This window comes from Struthio camelus, chromosome 11 (genome assembly GCF_040807025.1).
Source record: "Struthio camelus isolate bStrCam1 chromosome 11, bStrCam1.hap1, whole genome shotgun sequence".
In the NCBI taxonomy this organism is placed as follows: domain Eukaryota; kingdom Metazoa; phylum Chordata; class Aves; order Struthioniformes; family Struthionidae; genus Struthio; species Struthio camelus.
The window spans coordinates 13,491,930-13,510,879 of record NC_090952.1 but is presented as its reverse complement, the minus strand read 5'-3'; the positions used below and the strand labels follow the sequence as shown (position 1 = coordinate 13,510,879).

General features: G+C 49.9%; 1 protein-coding gene across 1 annotated transcript in view; it reads right to left on the bottom strand.

Moving 5' to 3' along the window:
- Positions 1–2,633: 2,633 nt before the first annotated feature.
- Positions 2,634–18,950, bottom strand: part of CD99L2 (CD99 molecule like 2) — a 43,224-nt gene continuing 26,907 nt past the window's right edge. The window contains exons 4-11 of the mRNA XM_068957577.1: positions 15,810–15,899; positions 14,974–15,054; positions 14,084–14,173; positions 11,250–11,312; positions 10,502–10,537; positions 10,272–10,391; positions 6,965–7,030; positions 2,634–6,526 (exon numbers count right to left, since the gene is read on the bottom strand). Of these exons, the coding sequence (XP_068813678.1) occupies positions 6,462–6,526; positions 6,965–7,030; positions 10,272–10,391; positions 10,502–10,537; positions 11,250–11,312; positions 14,084–14,173; positions 14,974–15,054; positions 15,810–15,899 (611 nt within the window). The 3' untranslated portion in view covers positions 2,634–6,461. The remainder of the gene's footprint in view (positions 6,527–6,964; positions 7,031–10,271; positions 10,392–10,501; positions 10,538–11,249; positions 11,313–14,083; positions 14,174–14,973; positions 15,055–15,809; positions 15,900–18,950) is intronic.

The following is an 18,950-nucleotide window of genomic DNA, read 5'->3' as shown; positions in this document are numbered from 1 at the left end:
TTGCTGCCAGAATTTTTTTCTGTAAAGTGAATAACTTAATCTATATTTTCATATAAAACATACATCCACTACTTTCTTTTAACTCCCTGAAGTGTATTAATATCAGAGAGATTTCATTACTCTTCTGAGTAGGATCCAACCTTTTAAATATTATTCAGTTGTCTCCCTGGAATGCTCAGAAATGGTACGTGCTTAAAATTTCCCTTTGTTTTCTTCTGTGTTTCATGAGAATCTGATTCTTTTTCTTAGGGCATTCAGATACTGCAGCTTTGCTTTTTGACTTGCTCTTGTATGGCTCCAAGTTCTGCTGGTGGGAATTAATTCCCATTCTTAAGTATCAATGGGTTCTGTAGGCTGATGTGGTTCTTACTGTCTGCAAGTAGTCATTTATTATTGCCCGTTTGTTCTTAATGTGAGATAGAGCCGTGGCTTTCCTGATTCTCTGCACTCGTGTAACTGGTATATCGTTAAGGAGTAAGGTGAGCTGCTGAGCACTTTTACAACTGTCAAGTGGAAAGGCAGAAGCACTCTATCCAGTCTTCTAGGTTTACCGTGCCGTGCATAGAATTTCAATATATCTTTTTTATTATAACTAAATAATTGTATTTTATAATAGATATTCACCTGCAAGATTAAAGCTTAAGGAAAGCTTGCAATGGTGCAATTTTCATCAACCTCAAGCTTTTAATAGATGAAAGATGAATTTTACAGTGAATTTTACATTGCCAAAATATGTTGAGGTGATATTGAATGAAACTCTTCCACACTTCTCATTTCCTTTCCACACTTTAACTGTGTATTGAAGTAAAGCACATTATCTCTAAAATGCAGTGCTGAAGAGAGTCATTTGAAGTTTTTCTCTTTATTAGTGCTAATAATCACAACGTATGTCCTCCATAATTATTAGAAAGGGATGACTGGATTAGCTTGGGCACTCTGAGATTTCAGAAACGTAAGATTCCTAGAGCTAATACCTGAGGATTCATGTTGCAAAGAAAACTACTGTTTATTTCAACTGACTGCCTTTGTATCCACAAGTTCCAGCATAGCTCAGAGACCCTTCTCTGATGTGAAAGGACAGTGGGGGTGGGCTGGGGTGTGTGTCTTACTATAGTATTTATAAGAACAGTGGACTTTATTAACATACTTAGCATGGTAATTTTCAAAGATATTATATTGCTAGTTAATGCATAGTTCTGTCCAGAAGAGATGACTAATATGCTTTCTTTGTACTCAGTCTGCTTCCTGATACTCAGATTTTTGTCTTACTGATTTAACAATTAATTGTGTCATTATTTTTTATTTTTTAATAAGACAGGATTGAAGTGGTTGAGGAGAGAGCAGAACCCTGTCCCCTGTTTGATGTACCTTGAACAGAACTATTAAATTTTGACTGAATAGCTGGATCTTTTACTTTAGGTTTTGGTTTTGACTGTAATGAGGATAAAGGGAATGTGCACAGACAGCAAGCAGCTAATTTGACCTGTAGGATTTTCTCATTGTAAATGATATGTGGGAGGGGGAACAACTTGCATCCAGGATCCCAGACTGGTGTGAAGCCTCGGTAACTAATGAAGCCATTTTTTGGCTTCAGAGGCAGTTGATGGAGTTGTTGGCAACAGGCACATTGCCATTTAGTCATGTTTCAGAGCTGAGTGGTGCTTTTTTCCTCCTTTGCTGATAAAAGTTGATTTTTGTTTGTTTGTTTGTTTAATAGAAATGGAAGAAGGCTTTTAAAGCTGATAAACAGTCTTTCTATCTGCCTGCTTTTGTTCCTTCCCTTCTCTCCCATATAATTACTTAGGCAGACTTCCTCTCAAGGGGTTAGAGCTTTAAACAGGAAGTGTTTGATTTTTTTTTTCTTTATTTCAAGAAAAGCTGTGATAATTCATATACTGTAGTTAATAATTCCAAGAGTGGCTGGTTCTCAAAGAGCTGGAAATAAGTGATTAAAATATCCCATTCATGTGGATTGAGCCCCACAGCAGAGGGTAAAGTAAAATGGGCAAAGTGGCATATTCCCCAGGTAAGGCAAACTTTCTTCTTAACGTTAAAATGCAAAGAAAAGAACGTACGTTTGCTGACAGATCCCATCTGAAGTAAGTGGATAGCATATCAGAGATCTCCTGACTGCCAGAGCATAGGTTGTTGGGAAGAAATAATTTTATTTCTACAAGAAACATGAGTCAGAACTAGGTAGTTTGAAATATAAAACACTTTGAGAGTGAGACTAAGCTCGGCAGGAGCTAAGGACAAAACCTGAGTTTGCATTGCGTGGGAAGTTCGTCCACTGGACATGAAAATACAAAGAAAACCTGCAGAAAACCTATGGCAGTGAAATGGACCAAAAACTAGCCATACTGAGTGTAGATGGGGACATAGTGTAATACATAGATTGTAGTTGTCGAGCGACTTGATTGTGTTTGTACTTCACTTTTACCATTAAATGAAAGTTTCCACAATGCTAGCTTTTTTTTTTTCTCACGAAGTCCACAGCTTGTTTTTTTTAATATGGTTTTTAGTGTATCTTAGAGGTTTTTAATGTATAAAGAGGACCTGCTCCACCCTTTCGTAATTTACTTCCAATGTGCAATACCCCCGCGCCCGCCAAAACAAACGAACCCAAAAATGTCTTACTAGTCAAGTCTGTTTTATTCGTTGTAGTCAAATTCTGATTTTTACCCCCATGATGCTTACATGCACATTAGCAAAACGAATCTATCTTTTCACAGCATAATATGAAACCTTTATTTGGCATAGGTCACTTCTGCATTAGTAAACAATATGTCTTGCTTTTAAATTAAGACTTCACTGTAAAGACGTGATTCTCTTAACTTCGCAGTACCATTGTTTCTGAGCTTCATTTGGTTTTGAACATCGTTTGTTCCTGAAGCTCATTTCTTATAGAAGCAAATTTTAAGGGCCAAGCCTGTCTACTCATTTTAATTTTTCAGACTTTGAAACGGTCTCACGGACTAACTCCATCTTTATGACAAAAATGAGTAGTTCGCACTGACAATATAGCAATTGTAAGGGTTCCTTAATGGGGTTGCATGAAAATGACTGAACTTGTAGGGCTCCAAAAAAATCTGAAATTAATGTCACAATATTCTGAAATGAAGACTCTAATGTCACAGTCTTCTAAAATGAAGAAACTACTACAGTATTGCTAAAGGAAAATGTGGGTAATTCATCTAATAACAGGAAAACAGCTGGTTAAGTGCTTATCAATTCTCTGTTTTCTATATGATAGAGAAAACTTGTTTCTGAATTTTTTTCATTAAAAATAGCTTTAGTTAATCTGAAGAAGTGAGGTGTGTTATGAGTAAGAGCCACAGAACAGGTGGTACATAAACTCTCAGGACAGCTGTATCTGCACTTTAGGACTAATGAAAAAAACCCTAGTTTTCCAGTGTTTTATTGCCTTCTTTATAAGGGATGAGAAAGTTCACACCATGTATACAGGATATAAGTGCAAGATTTTTTAAAATTCTGTATCCTAATTTAAAGATAATAATAATTAAATGAAGGTAATTAGAGAGGTGAATGCTGTATCGGTTGTTTCAGAACTTGTTTCGCCACTAGGAAAATACAAATAAACCCTCCAAGTTGCTATAATGGCTGAAATACAGGTGGTGTGAAGTATAAACTCCCCATTTTTCAGGGACTGAGCAGACGGTTCAGACAGAGGAGACGAACTGCAATAAAAAAGCAATTGAGCCTTAACTGACATTTAGCACATGAAGCCCAAGGTTTTTGCCCAGGTGTTTTGAAGAGAAGACTGCGTTTAATTTCTTTACTGCAGTATTTGTCAAAATTTTCCTGTTAGGAATCTTGGAGAAAGGGATCTTGAATTCTGTTACTGTAAACTTTGAAAAAGTGCTCCCTTTCACTAGGCGTTTCCGTTTTTTCTTACGCTACACCTAGAAATTACATTAAGGCATAAATATTCACCAAAGCCATAGAAAAGGCCTTGGGGAAAGGAGCAACTTCAATGCAGGCTACTTCTGAGTTCTAAAAACTGCTGTGTTTCTCAGTGAAACTTTTTTCCTCTTTCTCTCTTTTTCGAAAAACAGCAGTATTGTGAATTACATGCATGTTTCTCATATGTATAGTGTAACACTTTCCCTAAGGAGGGGTAAGTGCTGTAGACTTGAGCAATCCTGAACACTCCACTGCATTGTCCACTAGACAAACAGGGAGTGCACTGTGCAGTAACAGAAATGCAACAGCACTGATGATCTTCATCTACAAAAAAACATTCTCTCACCAGCAAAAAGATAAATGGATTTATGTTCACTCGATCTACCCGGGGAATATGACTGCTATCAGTGCCATGTTGTAACATTTTGTCTACAATTATTTTCTAAAAATGCTTCCATGCCACAGCTCTCAAACATGTTTGGCTAAGAGAGATGAACAGGCTACAGAGTTTGGAGATGTAGTTACCCAGACCTGGCTGCCTGGCTTCATTGGCATCTGAGCTCTTGTACACGATGATCAGAGTTCTACAAGCCCCATCTCTTCCTCCATAAAAATCCTACCCTAGGAGTAAGCAAACATCTATTCTGTATCCCTGTCTATTTCTCCTGCTTCCAGTCTCAGAGTAACCAGTAGTTAAATGTTTAGTTTTCTAATCCAAATCCATTCATAAAACAAAGTAGCAGTAATTAATAGCAGTATTGTTGTAGACCAAGTGCTCCAAATGTATGAGAGGCGCCATACAGCCTTAGAACTTGTCACCCTTATAAAATGCTGTAGTTGTTCTGTTAGAGCTAGTAGTAAGGCTTTAAAAATGCAAGTGTGAAAAACAACATAAAGAATTGTGCAGCTATTGCAAAATACTTACAGACAGTTTCCTTTCAAATTGAGCTGTTAGTCAGAAATGCTCCTAGGCTTATTCACCTATTGGCAAGGCCTTGTGTAAGCCATGTCTACATGAAAGCTGTGAATTTGTACATCAAACAGAAAACACTTTTTTTTATCCACATTCACACAATATGGGTTTTTGCAAAACATTACAAAATGCACACATTTCAGGTTTATATATAAACATAGAGTACCTTTTACACTAGGTAAGTGAATTTCCCTTTATAAAGCATTTTTTTAAGGATTTGCTGATTTGGGGAAATGTATTGGTAAGTGGCAGTGTCCACCTTCTAGCATCAATAAAAAAGAGATGGGGAGAGATTAAAAGTATAAACACAATTTTTTCAGCAAGGGTCAGGTCATTCTATTGGTACCGTTATGTTCAAAAAGAGCATAGGAACACCCCCACGGGAGCGGGGGGCTCTCCTGGCGACAGGGCAGTGTCCTGCTGACAACGCTCACAGACACATGCTTCCCAGGCTGCTGGAAGAACCCCGCAGAAGACAGAGATGGAAAATTCATCCTCTAAGGAAGTTCTGCCTTTTCTAAAGGTTCATTGGTGTCCCAAAGGACAAAGCTTTATATCCCTTTTCTGCCTAAGGTGACAATGAACGTTCTCAATAATTGTGTGAATGCTTGGAGAAGGAGGTGGGGGGAATAATGTATCTTGCTAAGCTTGACTTCTGTTGTGGCAGTGAGTGTTAAAGGTCTCAACTGATGTTCTTTATTTTCTTTTGGGTTAAATCTGTAATTTGTTCTGGTGTGAATGAGATCTGAATCTGTCCTTGGAACAGTTTTAATTTCATTTCATTGACAATATATAAATCTCACTGATGACAGACAAGCTGTATCACTTGGTAACTTTGACTCCCTTCTGACCTCTAGCACAGCCATGCATTCAAATATTTTTCAAGAATGAACACTTTGTACACTGCTACTACCTGTGTTCATGATTTGGGATGAAAGTCAGGCCTTTTTATTTGGTTAGAAGCCTAGTGCTGTGTGGTTGTGAGCATCCTCGACTCCCCGACTAAAGAGCAGGGTGTCACCTGTCTCAGCATGAGGCCCTACCTGAGGACCTACCCATAGGCACTTTATTTTCAGGTGTAGCTACTCTAAGGACCTCAATCTACCCTCAGTAAATGTGCAGTTTTCATCACTGCCATTGGAAGTTATGTGCCTGTAGCAGGTGGTTAAAGTCAGCTGGAAGTGATTTACAAAGGGTTTTGCGTGGTTTGCTTTGGATTGCTATTTACAGGCACTTCACTGTCCTCACACCTGTAAGCTCTTCTGCTCCTTGGAAAAGACCTTGTCCCTTAACTGATAGTTGAACGCTACTGAAGCACCTTCGGTTGTTTTGCATACAACTTGAAATCAAGCCTATAATATTACGTAAATGTAAACATAGAAGTCTTTACAAAAAAACACGTATTACCATTCTAACCCTAAAGCCTATAGCAGTAAGAAGCCAGTTCAAGCCTAAGTGCACATTAAATAGCTTTGGATTCAAATTAAATAAAAAGCTAAATTACAAGCATGTAAGATCTCCATGTCTGCTGCTGACTGGTTCTCTTCCAGCCCCAGGTCGTGCTTTAGAGCTTCGTGCTGTCTTGTTTGGGTGGTTCTGCTGGCTGTGTTTCCTGCACTGAATATTTAACTAGGGGAGGAAAAAAAGGATCGTGAATACAATAACATAAAATGGAGCTAAACTGCAAGTAGTGGTTGCCTAAAGCTGGGAGGTTATATGTGGCTTTAGAAAAGCCTTTACATCAGCCTTGACTATCTGGCACTGAAAGAAGGATGTTTTTCCTGTATAACACGCTTCTGATGGCCGAAAACATAACAGCTAAATACTAACTGCCACTGTTTGCAGAATTAGATCCTTGGTGTCTTAATGTAGAGCTTTTCTCTGTGTACAATAAAGGGGAGGGAACATTGTAGTGGAAGTTTCACAAAAAGCTGCAGCAAAACCTAAGCGGTGTCTCCATCAAAGAGACACTGCACCTCAGTAAAGCGTGAGTGAATTTAAGAAAGTCCTTCAGTAAAGCTGCTTTGGTGGCCAGAGGCCTAAGGGTTATAAAATGGTACTTCTCACCTTGAGGTTCTTCGCTCACAACCGCTTCCATGTTTTCTCCTTTCACATATTCTGCGTTAAGTCCCTCTGGGAAGTAACAATAAAGTGACATGGGAGAGCAGAAAGTAAAAATGATTTGCTTTGATGCCTGAAAAACTCTAGTAATGGCCCTATCTTCTATAAAAGCTACGATGCCGTTTTTTGCAAGCTCCTCTGTATTAGCAACAGTATAGAAACATCAGTAAGCCATATACAGTGCTTAGAAAGCATTGCTGGATTTTGAAGTGACCACAGAGGCTTGCTTAGAAGGCACAGCTTCTAGCAGCATCCCTTTTTTCTGATTCTCTTGCTTCATCTTTATCATGCGAGGCAGCGAGGCTAATTACTGTGTTAAGAAGGCTCAGCTAGTTGGAGCTGTGCAGAATAGGTGCGCCGTCTGGATGGGACTGCGACGCAGAGGGGCTGCTTCGAAGCATAGATCTATGGGATATTTCTCATTAAAAGCTAAATTATGCATAGCCGTAAGAAGCAGTTTAGAGCAGGGCTGTGCTGATGAAGCAGAATCCCAGTGGGGTGTCAAAGCCTGAGTAAGTCCGTTATTTAAATGCAAAGAAGTTTCCAATGTTTGCAACAAGTGCAATCAAGGCCAAGGGGGCAAGAATCAGCTCCTGCTTTTAGGTATGCAGCATGCCCGGCTGGAAGCGGAGGCAGCGAGGGCAGAGGGGGCGCTGCGCGGCCCAAGGGTGGGCAAACCCGCCGTGCCCACGGGCTCCTGACCCCGCTGCGGCTGCTGGCGCTCGCGCGGGCTCTCACCCCACGCTCGCGGGTGTCAGTAATCAGCACCAAGCGGAGCGGAGGAGGAGAGGGCATGCCATCGCGTCGCGGCTCTGCCACCAGGCACGGCCGCGCTCAGGGTTTGAGGGGGAAAGCCCCCGCGCCGGCGAGCCCGTGCCCAGGAGCCGCTGCGCGTGGGGAAGGGCTGGCGGGATGGCTCGTTCAGCCAGGGCAGCAGAGGTCACCACGAGATGCGAGGCGCCTTTACCTTGTCCCTCCGCAGCTTTGAAGGATAAGGGACAAGCGTCACTGGGGCACGGGCCCTCTGCAGCAGAGCGCACCTCGCCCGCAACGCCGGTGCCGACGCACCGCCCCGCCCTGCACCGCCCGCCGCCGAACCGGCCCCCGCGCGCGGCCTCCTGCGCGCGGCAGAGGCTCCCGCGGCCGCACCGCTCGGGCATGGGCGCCCAGCTCACACCAGCAGGAAACGCAACCCCGGTCCGGCCCTGCCGCCACCAGCGCCTTCGCGAGCCGGAGGATGGGAGCGGGAGGTGCGGGCGCCCGAGCGGGGACACTGAGGCCGAGGCTGCGGCAGAGAGGAGCAGACTGCAAAGGGGACAGACCTCAAAGTCCTCCAGCGACAACGAAAGGCTTGGAGAACGTCACTTCTTGGGCCAAACCCTGCGTTTGCCGAAGGATGGGAGGGATTGACCCGCTGCCCTGGTGGGGCAGCCCCGGCTGCAGCAGGACCCACCAGCCCTCACGGGCTCGGCACGCCGGCCCCGGGGGGGCCCCTGGCCCTCAAAACGCACAAGAGGTCTCTGGAACGGGCTAAAAAACACGACAGCAAAGACACGGCAGTCCTTGGGTGGCCAAACTGTCCCGGCCTGCGAGGTGCAGTGGGATCCCCCAGCTCGGGCTAGAGCATCGACCCATCAACCAAATTAAAGCTAGGGCGTGGGAGAAGTGGGTGCTAGGAAGGAGAGAGGGATGAAGAATATAAGGTAGCTTTGTCTGCAGCTTCTAGAAGAATCAGGGATTGCTCCAGTCAAAAGAGGATCAAAAATGGAAACGGGAGCCCACAAATTTGCCACTGCGGAAGGACGGCTTCGGGAAAACCAGCCCAGCCTGTTCCTCTGTGCGTCAAGCAAGTGGTCATTACACAGCACCGCTGCCTCCCCCAAGACGTGTTTTGCTGGGATAACACCAAATGCAATTTCTGATTTTCAATAAAAAGCCACTTTTGCAGTGGCTGACGGCTCTCCGATTTCTGTCATGCATTGCAATGCATCTAAGGCCTGACATTAGCCCAGCATGCCATGTCTGATGGCTTAAATTAATCCTCCTTTATAATTAACTTTAATTTCCTGCTGCCTTTCTGGGGCTTTGTGTCTCTCAGCTTCCCCCTCATCAAAGCCCTTACTCTTTTTTTTTTAATTATTTATTCTTGCCAAAATATCATTTAAGTGGGGGGATTTATACAAGGGTGTTTCATTCTATCACATTCATTTGACTTTTCCTGCTGATCTAATTTACCAAAATGCTCCTGTTTGTTTCAGGCGCAACTGGGAAAAATAACACCATTTCAGCAGAAGTTTCCAACCCCCGAACACCCTTCCCCCAGAGCAAAGGAGCCTCTCAAGAGATTACATTCGATTAATTTAAAAAGGCCTTTCCGCAGCGCCAGTGACTACCCCGTATAGGGCACCACTGCTGCAACGCCTCCCCTGCACCCCAGCTACGCCTCCGTGTCGTGGCAGGACAGGGCCCCGGCCTCGGCCCTTTGGGACAACCCGGGTCCCACCGACATGCCCAGGCCGTGCAGGAGCCGCTTCTCGGGCAGCTCCGGGCACCAAACCTTGCCCAAATCGGTTACCACGAACCCCTTCTCTCCCACTATATTTATCGTCCGTGTGTCTCTCTGCAGCGGTTACACTGAGCACGCAGCCTGCATAAAGGCTCCTTCCCAGGCAGCACCACCCTGGAGCTGCACTTAACGGCAGTGAGGGGCACCTGCCCGCAGCTGCAGCCGCTTCCCGGCTCCCCGCCGGCTCGGCTGGAGGACGCTGCTCCGGAGGTGTGTGCTGCGCTCCCCTCTGCTACCTGGTGAGTTTTTATCTCTTACTGAGATGTCTGGTTTTTCCATCCTTACCCTGTTCTGTGTTGGTTTTCAGCCACGACTTCTGTGCTTTAGCTTTTGTGCTACCGTGCAGGAACGGGGGGCGTTTGGCCTCTGGGAAGGCAGCAGGATCCCAGGGCCCTTATCGCTGATTAGCGAAGTAGCGTGTGGGGGGACTCGTGTGCTTAAAGCCTGAGGGGGAACCTTAACAAACCATAGTTACTCTTGCGGGTGAAGAAAGGGCTCTCCTTTGTCAGTACCGGATCAGGTTTCCCTGCTCTCGCCTTCCTCCCGGCAAGGGGCACGGCTGGACGGCGGCGGCCGGCCGAGGGGGTGATGGCTCAGCCCTCCCGGGGCTTTGCCGTGCGGCCGGGCCCCCGGGGAGGCTTCCTCCCCACAGCGGGGGTGGCAGGGACGGGGGTGGGGGCCGCTTACGTTGGATGCTGAAGCAGAACTTCTTCTGCTGGTAGGAGATGTAGCTGGAGACAGCACCGATGAGCGCCATGGCTAGGGCGCTGGCGATGCCGGCGATCGTCCCCGTCTCCGCCATGCTTCCTGCAAGGAAAAGAAAGAAACGTGGCTGTGCGTCCGCCCACCCGCCCCACGGGCGCGGGCGGGAGCCCCACGCCGGCCGGCAGAGCGAGCCCAGGCCTGCGGCCGCCTACCTGCGTCGTAGTCGCCCTCCGCGCCGCCGCCGGCCCCTGCAAGACAAACGCGCGTCAGGGCTGCGGCGAGGCCGGTCGCGCCGCTCCCCACCCCGGGCCGCGCGGCCCTCCGCGCCCTGGCACGCCGCCGTGGTCGGGGCGGCCCCGGCCTTTACTTCGTCCAAGGTGTAATTTAAAGCCACCTGCCCTGGAGAGACTGAGTTGGGAGGGGAAAAGTAGTTGCTGCTGAAAGCTGTGGTTCTCAACCAGTCACTGAAGTCCTGAATTCGTGCAAGGAGGGCAGCGTTATATTAACGTCTCCAGCGCGGTTCGTCCTCGCCACAGCGATTCATTAAGTGCTGGTTGGCCTTGCGGTGCTCATCTCTTTAACTTGACCGCTTTTAATAGTTGATGCTGTGGATCCTCACGAAAGCGTGGTCTTGTACCAGCGTTGCTCCCCGCCTCGCCTCTGGCCGCCGGCGGTCAGGTCACGCCAAGCAACCCAAGGCTGTTGATCCGTCCGTCAGGCGCGCGGGGGCAGCTGTCAGTCTCCGGGGCGGTAGGCGATGGCCGTGGCGCCAGGCGGGTCCCGCCGCCCTGCAGCCGGCCCGGCGCCGCTGCCACGCGCCGCAGCTGAACGTCCCGACCCGCTGGCACGAGCTGCGGCCGCCGGGCTCAGAAACCGTTGGTCCTCCCGGGCCCGCGGCAGCCGCCCCGCGGGTCGCTCGTGTCCCGCCTGCCCCCGAGCGGCACGCGAATCGGCACCTACCCTTCTTCTTGTCGGGGCTGTAGCCACCATCCACCACCCCGGCCAGGTCGTCGTCGGAAAATGCTGTTTTTATTTAAATTAAAAAAAAGAAAAGAAAAAGAGGCCAGGTTGGTACAGAGGTTTGTGGCCGGACGCGCCATGCATGAAGTCTCGTGTTGGCGCCTCTAAAACCTGCCGGCGGGGTGGCGAGGCGGCTGCCCGGGCGCACCCTGGCCCCCGTGCGCCGCCGAGCCCCGGGACCGCCTGCGGGACGAAACTGGCCGAATACGCAGGCGAGGAGGCCCGTGGCTCTTGCAGGCCCGCGGCCTGCCCTCGAGCGCGCCCGAGGCCGCCCGCCGCGCGCTCGGCCGAGCGAACCGGGGGCTGCGTCGCCCTGCCCGAGCCCAGCGGCCCCGCGCAAGGCAGGGGAGCGAGCATGGGGCACTGCCTTACTTGAGTGCGTTCGATGTTTTGTAGTAAGCTTCATTTTTTTTACCTTCCCCCCACCCCCATACCCTCTCTGTACTGGTAACCACAGAAGTATGAACAGGGGCGAGTGTGAAATGGGGAGGTGGAGGCATGTGCAAGTACAACCAGAGCAAGCTAGAAAACAACCAGCGTAACGGGAAGGAAAAGCTGGTGACTTGCTTGGGGTGAGAGGGGTCCTGAAAACTGTGTGCTGGTCACCCCCATGTCTTTGACCTCACGGGAGAGCAGGATCTCGCGGGGGTTCGGGACCGGCAGGGCGGCCGGTCGCCTCTAAGGACGCGCAGCCGGCACGGGGCAGCTCCCTGCACGCCGGCACCTCGGGAGGGACGCTTTCCCCCAGGAAGGCAGAGTCTGCTGCGCTCATCTGACTACTTCCTTCGACGCAGTCTGGCTGTTTTAAGGAGTCGTGGTAGGCTTTCGGGGCCAGGGGGACGGAGGCCGCCGCAGAGCTGCGCGGGGAGAGCTGAGGCTGAGGGCCGGGGGTCTCGCGCGCCCGCTTAAACCGCTAAGTCAGGCGGCTCCTCCGTCCTGCGTGGGGAACGGAGACCGGCTAATAACTGGCTCTGGCTCTCTTAACAATTACAAAAAGTTTACAAAATGTTTAACCCCAAATTATTTTCTTTTAACCTCATCGAAAAGGTAATAATTGACTTGAAGTCTAGCTCGAAAGAAACATTTTTTGAATCAAAGTACTGCTCTGTTTTTTAACGGACACGACCGACGTCTTCAGGAGCTCGGGAGCTGCGCCAGCCGCTCGGCCCCGTTTGCAGCGGAGGGGCGGGTGGAGCAGCGAGGGGGAAGGCGCGCACCGCGGGCACGGGGCGCTGGGATGGGGCCCCCTCGCCTGCCTCGCGCCAGCCGTCGCGGGGGAGCCTGGCGTGACATCTCCTGCCGAGAGGACGCTGCTTCTCTCTCGTGCTGGGATGGGAGAAGCATCCGTGGAAGACAGGAGTGAGCGCTCGCGCGTGACCCTGCGGTCCCAAGGCTGGAGCAAGTACCTCGGGCACGGTCACAGTGGGAGTGTTTTAATTCAGGCAAGGCAGGGTTAGAGAAACGAGGGTCTGGGAATTAACGGCAGAATTGGCGGAGCTATTAAACGCCTTAACTTCCGTCGGCGTTTCAGGGCGTAGCAACGTGCGCACCAAAAAGCGGAAACTGGACAGGAAAAGAGATGTAGGTAGGAGCCAGCAAAGACTCCTTATCTGTCCACTTTGGGAAGGGTAACCTTTGCCTTCTGAGCCCAAAACAACTTTCCTTACTTGCCAACTTAGCACAGAAAGCAGATTTATGGGTTTAGCAGTGAGAGAACAAAACAAAAAAACAACACACGCAACACCCCGGGACCTGTAGAGGTCCAAAAAATGCAAGGTGTGGTGACGCTGGGGAAACCGCCGTACGTTTACTGCAATGTTTGAGACGTTTGAGATTGGCGCCACCTTCCAACAATTCAACGCTTAAAACTTTCCTGCAGAAGTCCAAAACGTCAACAAGCCCAAAATATCAAAGTGCAGACAAGTCACTTAATTAGGACAATCTAATAAAATATCAGACTATTAATTACACGTGAGCAGGGTATACGGCCATCTCAACATCAATAAACTCGCTGTGCAAAGTCTGTTTGCTAGCTCCAGTACTCAAGGGAACGATCACTGTAGACAAATGATTCATTCACTCGAGTACTTTAAGGATGGAAAAAAACTTCCCAGCCCAGTCAGGTTCAGCCCGTAGCATACGTTATGCCAGGACTTAAGACTGCCCTAGATTTATGTCTTGGCAATGACTGCGAAGCCCAGTAGTGTACGCTCTCCGTTTAATAGCTACCAGGGAAGGGGGGACTTAGCAGAGTTGCCATGGTTTAATGGGACAGAAGAGACCCTGAGAAAGAAACCCGCAGCAGGCCGTTGGGCAAAGCCCTTGCCCCAGCGCGTTGCCTCCCTTCTCTGGCGGAGAGGCTTCTCCCGAGCCTGGCCCGGGAAGCGGGAATGCGCAGAAAGGTGGAAATTCTGAGAAATTTCCATGCAAAAGTGCAGAAATGCCCGGTGCGTGCAGGGAGGGGGCAGCGGCAGGGCTCCAAGGCTGATCTGGGCCGTGGATCGGGGCAGGCCGGCCGTGGGGACAGCGGGGCAGGGGTGGGCGAGGAGCTGCCGGCGGCAAGCAGGAGCTCTCTTGGGCACGGCATCGCCTTCGTTTCTTCTCGCCCCGTCGTTTTGTAGTGGTTTGTTGCTTAGCTGTAAGGAGCTGGCGTTGGCGCGTACGTGCAGGGACTGGGGAGGATCCTCCACGCGCCCCGAGGGAGGGAAAGAGCAGCCGGCATCAAACTTTGGTCTCGAGCAGGGAAGAAAGGGGCGAGGGGCAGGCTGACATACCTTCGCCCGGCCTTACGTTCGGCCTGTCCCCGCCTTTCCCGTCGTTCTTGTCAATGGCATCGGCCAAGTCGAAATCCATAGGATCCTTTGCTGTAAAATAACGCGCTGGTTAGTAGTTCTGGCCACAGGTCAGGAAGCTTCCTAATTCTGGCCAACTTACTTAATCAAGGAAATGCTCAACTTTGCCAGGGAAAAGTGTCAGTGAAAGAGATGAAGGCACTGATATAAATATTTCCTGGTTTCGCTACACGGTACCACGGGAGATGTTCCAAATTCATTCGGTTTCGTGCTCTCACGCTGCTGTTGTGATAAATGTCATGTTCTTCCTGCAGAAATTGTCTCACGTAGCGGATCAAACGCCAGGCAATCATATAAATCAAGCAGGATAGAAAAGGTCAGAGCGAAACAGGCAATTCTAAGGGCCCGGCGAGTGGCAGCGCCGGGGAGGATGCCTTAAAGGGGAAGGAAGTGTTTTCTGTAGCGCTCGTGCCCTGATCGGAATAGGCTGTTACTTGATTGCTTAGTGGTATTTTTCGCTGTGAAACGCACAGTTGGTATGCTGAGTTCGACTCTAGCAGAGCGGCTTTTTACTGCTCTCACTAAAGGGGAGCTAAAAAAATGGGAACTGGTCCAACCCAAATTTCTCAGCTCCCTCTAGCTTCTACATAAGTTTATTCTAGTACGAGATTTATTTTTTTTAAAGTCTGGGAGCAGAGACAGAACTAGTGCCCTTTCCCAAAACCCTGCGCCGCTCGGCGATTCCCGCCTGTGGGCGAGTGGGTGCCGCTCCGGGAGAGCCCAGCTCCGCGGGACGGGTGCTGGGGCCGCGTGCCCAGCAGTGGAGGAGCGGTCCGGGAGGCAAAGCAGCTCCTGAAGGCTGGGGCGCTCACCTGGGTTATGTCGAGGGGGGCTCCTCGTAGTTTTTGGTTTCTTGGTTGTGGTGGTGCGGACGACATCCCACAAGCTGTTGTCTGAAGAGGGGGAAAAGAGAACAAAATGAGTCAAATGTGCACTTGGGACTCAAGGAGAGCAGAGGGGGAGACTCCCTCCCCCAGGACCGGGCCGTGCCGCGGGCACCACTGGTGTGCCGCCTCTGCTGCCTCCCCTCTGGCCCACGGCAGAAATCAGCACGTGAAACGGTGCTTGGATTTTAGACTGGGACAACCCAGAACTAGCTCTGACCGAAATCCAGTGCGATGCCTGCTGGGCTGCCCCTTCCCCCCAGCAGCGTGCGGGAGCAGAACCGTGCACCGCTGGAAAGATATTCAAGGATTTGATGCTCTGCACAACTAAATATCCCGCCTGCTAACGTGGAACGACTCCGTTCTGGTTGGGAAACTTTTACAAATGCTGCTTGGCAAAGCTCTGCGACATCACTCGAGCATGCCGGCCCGAGGTGCAGAGAGGAAGATGCAGAGCATTGCTTTAAGCTAAGTGCCGGACTTCTCGCTGCAACAGAAGTGGCAGCCTCGAGCATCTCTTCTGCCAGCTCTTGTTAAGAAAGCAGAACAGCTGGAGGTGGTAACCTTTTAAATTGCTAAAGCAAAACTTGCCAGAGCTCATCTGTCAGTGCTGAATCTCAACCTCCTAGTTGCCAGGACTGCTGTCCCAGTCATGAGGCAAAGCTTCTCGTGGTTACCTTTGGGAGCGTTTTCCCCTTTTTCAGACCCAAAAAAGGACAGCATGCATGCATCCCTCCCAAGGACACCAGGGCAGAGCACAGTACCTGGCTTCTTAGGGAAGGGCTTAGCAGTTGGCTTGGCTGGTTTGGTTGTCGTCTCCAAGGGGGTGTCAAAGTAATCGGCCAAATCAAAGTCTATTACAGAAGAGGAGAAAACATTAAAACCAGCATCGTCTGTGTGACCAGCACAAGACATCCCGCCTGCGCCTCCAGCTCGGCAGCTCTGCGAGGACGCCGTGCGAGTGGCCTGCCCAGAGCTGCGTGCTGAGCGTGGCAGCGCGTTATCAGTGCCCGAGCCCGCGGGGGTCTGCTCCCGCCCAGCTCCCCGGATGGGCTCTCTGCTCGGCGTCCTGCTGCCCGAGGGCAGGCAGCAGCGCCTGCGGGAAACTGTGGCTCCCACGACTCGCGTGCAGCACCCGATCTGACCTGATCGCTCTGGTAGCGGGCAGGAGCTGAAAAGGGCATCCAGACAACGCCTCACTGGAGCACAACTGTATTACAGAGCTTTCAGATGAGACTGACTGTGATTTCATTTTCCCCATGTGGGCTGCGGCTCCCCTCTCCCCTGCCCTGCTAATGGCAGCCCGTGTGGCCCTATATCGCTCGGGGCTGGGCGAAACGTCTCAGCTGCCTGGGGCGATGCCGCCAGTGCAGAGCAAGGAATAACCTCATTGTGCTGCTTCCCAGCAAGACACATGCTCCAGCACGGAGCCATCGTGCTCAGTAGTCAGAAATGCTTTTTTCCCCTTCCTTTGTCGGGCTGAAGAAGTCCCCAGCACCCGGAGTGGAGAGACTTCTGCCCCCTCGCCTGATGTGAGGATGGAAAGGGATTCAGTCGTGGTCAGTGCGCGAGGGACTGCAGCACCCGCACAGAGAGCGGGGGGGGGGGGGGGAAATGACACCTTTTGAGGGGAGGAACGATGGCATCGCAGCAGGTTGCCTGCTGGAGCATCTTCCAGAAGGCTGTTAGCGGCTGCTAACAAGAGTGTGCTGCAGAGAGGGAGCCCGTCGGTGGGCTGCTGCTCTCTGCCCCTGGCTGCCGTATGTGAGCAACCCTGGGCCGAAAGGAACAGGCAGGAGGAACCGGGAGACCCTGGCACTGACAGAGCTGGACATGGGTACCAGAGAGCTGCAGCTCTGCAGCAGGAGGCCCCTCAGTGCTGTCAGTCATCAGAAAAATATGCTCCAGGGAAGAAGAAACTAGCTCAAATGAAGTCTCAGCCTTGGCACATTTAAACTTCCTGGGGAGAGTTTATTGAATCAAATGACCTCTCGTTTGGGACATGATCCAAGCGACAAAGCCCTGCGTGTACTTCTGGCCCTTAACTGCAGTGCTGATGTTGGGAGCGTGGTAGGCCAAGGCTGCTCGGGAGCTGGCGAGGGACAGGCATTGCCGTGGAGGGAGCCACCCCGACCCGCCGTGGCCGAGCAGCTCTGCTCCTGCAGGGGCACATGCTTCAGTGTTGAAATTGGGTGGCAAAAAGCCAGATCCAAACACCAAGGGCATGTTCAGTTGCACAGCCAAATTTCATCGGCTTTGCAGCTCCACGCACAGCACACCGACTTGCAGGAGCGTGCCACGCGTCTTGCCTGCCGAATGAAGTGTTGGCCTCTGTGTTCAGCAGCTGGGCTCCAGCCTCTGACAGAGAGTAACGTTTGTCTTCAAGATGCCGTTAGGCTCTCCTTGCTCCCCAGCCCAAAATGCAGAAATACATTTGCAGGTCTGTGCTGATGGGAGGGAATTTCCACTCCCCCTAAAAGCAGCTAGTTGTGGGCCTAGGTAAGACTGATTTTATAGTGTCTTCTCCTTTGGAAAAATCCACCAGAATTGCAGCTGATGCACAGCAGGGTCTTGGCTCTTTTTCAGGCCAATTCCTGTGCCAGGCTCATGGGTAGACAATGGAGCAAGGTATCTAGGGTCACCCTACAGCAACAGACACTGAATTTTCTTCCTCTCACTTTCTGTGTGAGCAGATCTGTCAGCTCTCTGGTATGGATGTGCTGCAAACTCTTTTCCCTTTTGCACAGCAGCTGGAGGACACGCTGGGCTCTGCTAGTACCTTAACTCTCCGCGATTCACTGGCCTGGCGATGACATGGTTTGGGTCTGTGGGCCTTGAACTTCCTGGTTTGATGGTTTGACCAGAGAAACATATGATGTTGCTGATGAAGAGATGGACGGAGGTGGAACAAGGAAGGCTCCTTTTGTAGCTACCTGATTGCTCAGTTCAGCTGGCCTGACCCCGGCTTAGCCTCCGGGAGAAAGGGTTTCAGAAACACCCTGTGCAGTTCAAAGGATGGACCAGTCATGCCTCTGCTGGGAACAAGAGAAAGATGCTGTAGGAGTTGGCTCTGCTGGCTCCTGCTGTTCCTGGGAATCTCGCTGGTTACATGGGCTCCCCAGTACCTGCAAGTACCTGGTGCTCTGCACCACCTTGGTGTGATGGTGACCTCTGGATCATGCCCCATCTCAGCGCTCCAAGAGCAGATACCATTATGGGCAGCAGCTTCTAGCTCTGTCTTTCCTTCTCCCTAGGTTTCCTTGTTCCTGACCAAGGAATTAGACAGTCGGATTTGCTTTCCCTCTATTAAATTCATGCTGAGATCTTAATGTACTAGCAAGCTGATTCACTTCTGAGTTCTCTCCTGTTGCAGTTTATTTCAGGTTCTTGGTTTTTGCAGGGTTGAGCAACCCACAGCTCTTGTGACTGCTCTATATTTAAGTAGGTATGTTTGGCCAGAACTGAGCTAGAGGAGTTGCCAGCAATGAAACTTTCACGTCAGCATGAGTTTAAGCACGTTTCCTCAAAGTGTCTGGGCAGATCTGTGGATCTAGCTAGCTGGGACAGGCACAGATAGTCGGGGAAACATTTTTCCCTAGACAGGAAAATTTCACCAAACTGGTGCATTCATTTAAAGTCAGGGACATCTTGGAGAAAAAGAAAGAACAAAAATAGCTTCCGAGCTCTTTCCTGGAAAGAAAGCTAGTAGGTGCCACACTGTGAGACATAAAAGCCTTCGTAGAGCTGAGCTGTGATTTGTGTCTCTTCCATTAAGATACTGCAAAGTGTGCGAAATTCAGTTTTGACCATAAATGCTCTAATACCACTTGCCTTCAGAATGGACAGAAATATCAATATTGCATTTACTTAAGCCTTATGGAAGGCGTGTGCAAAGCACTTCACAA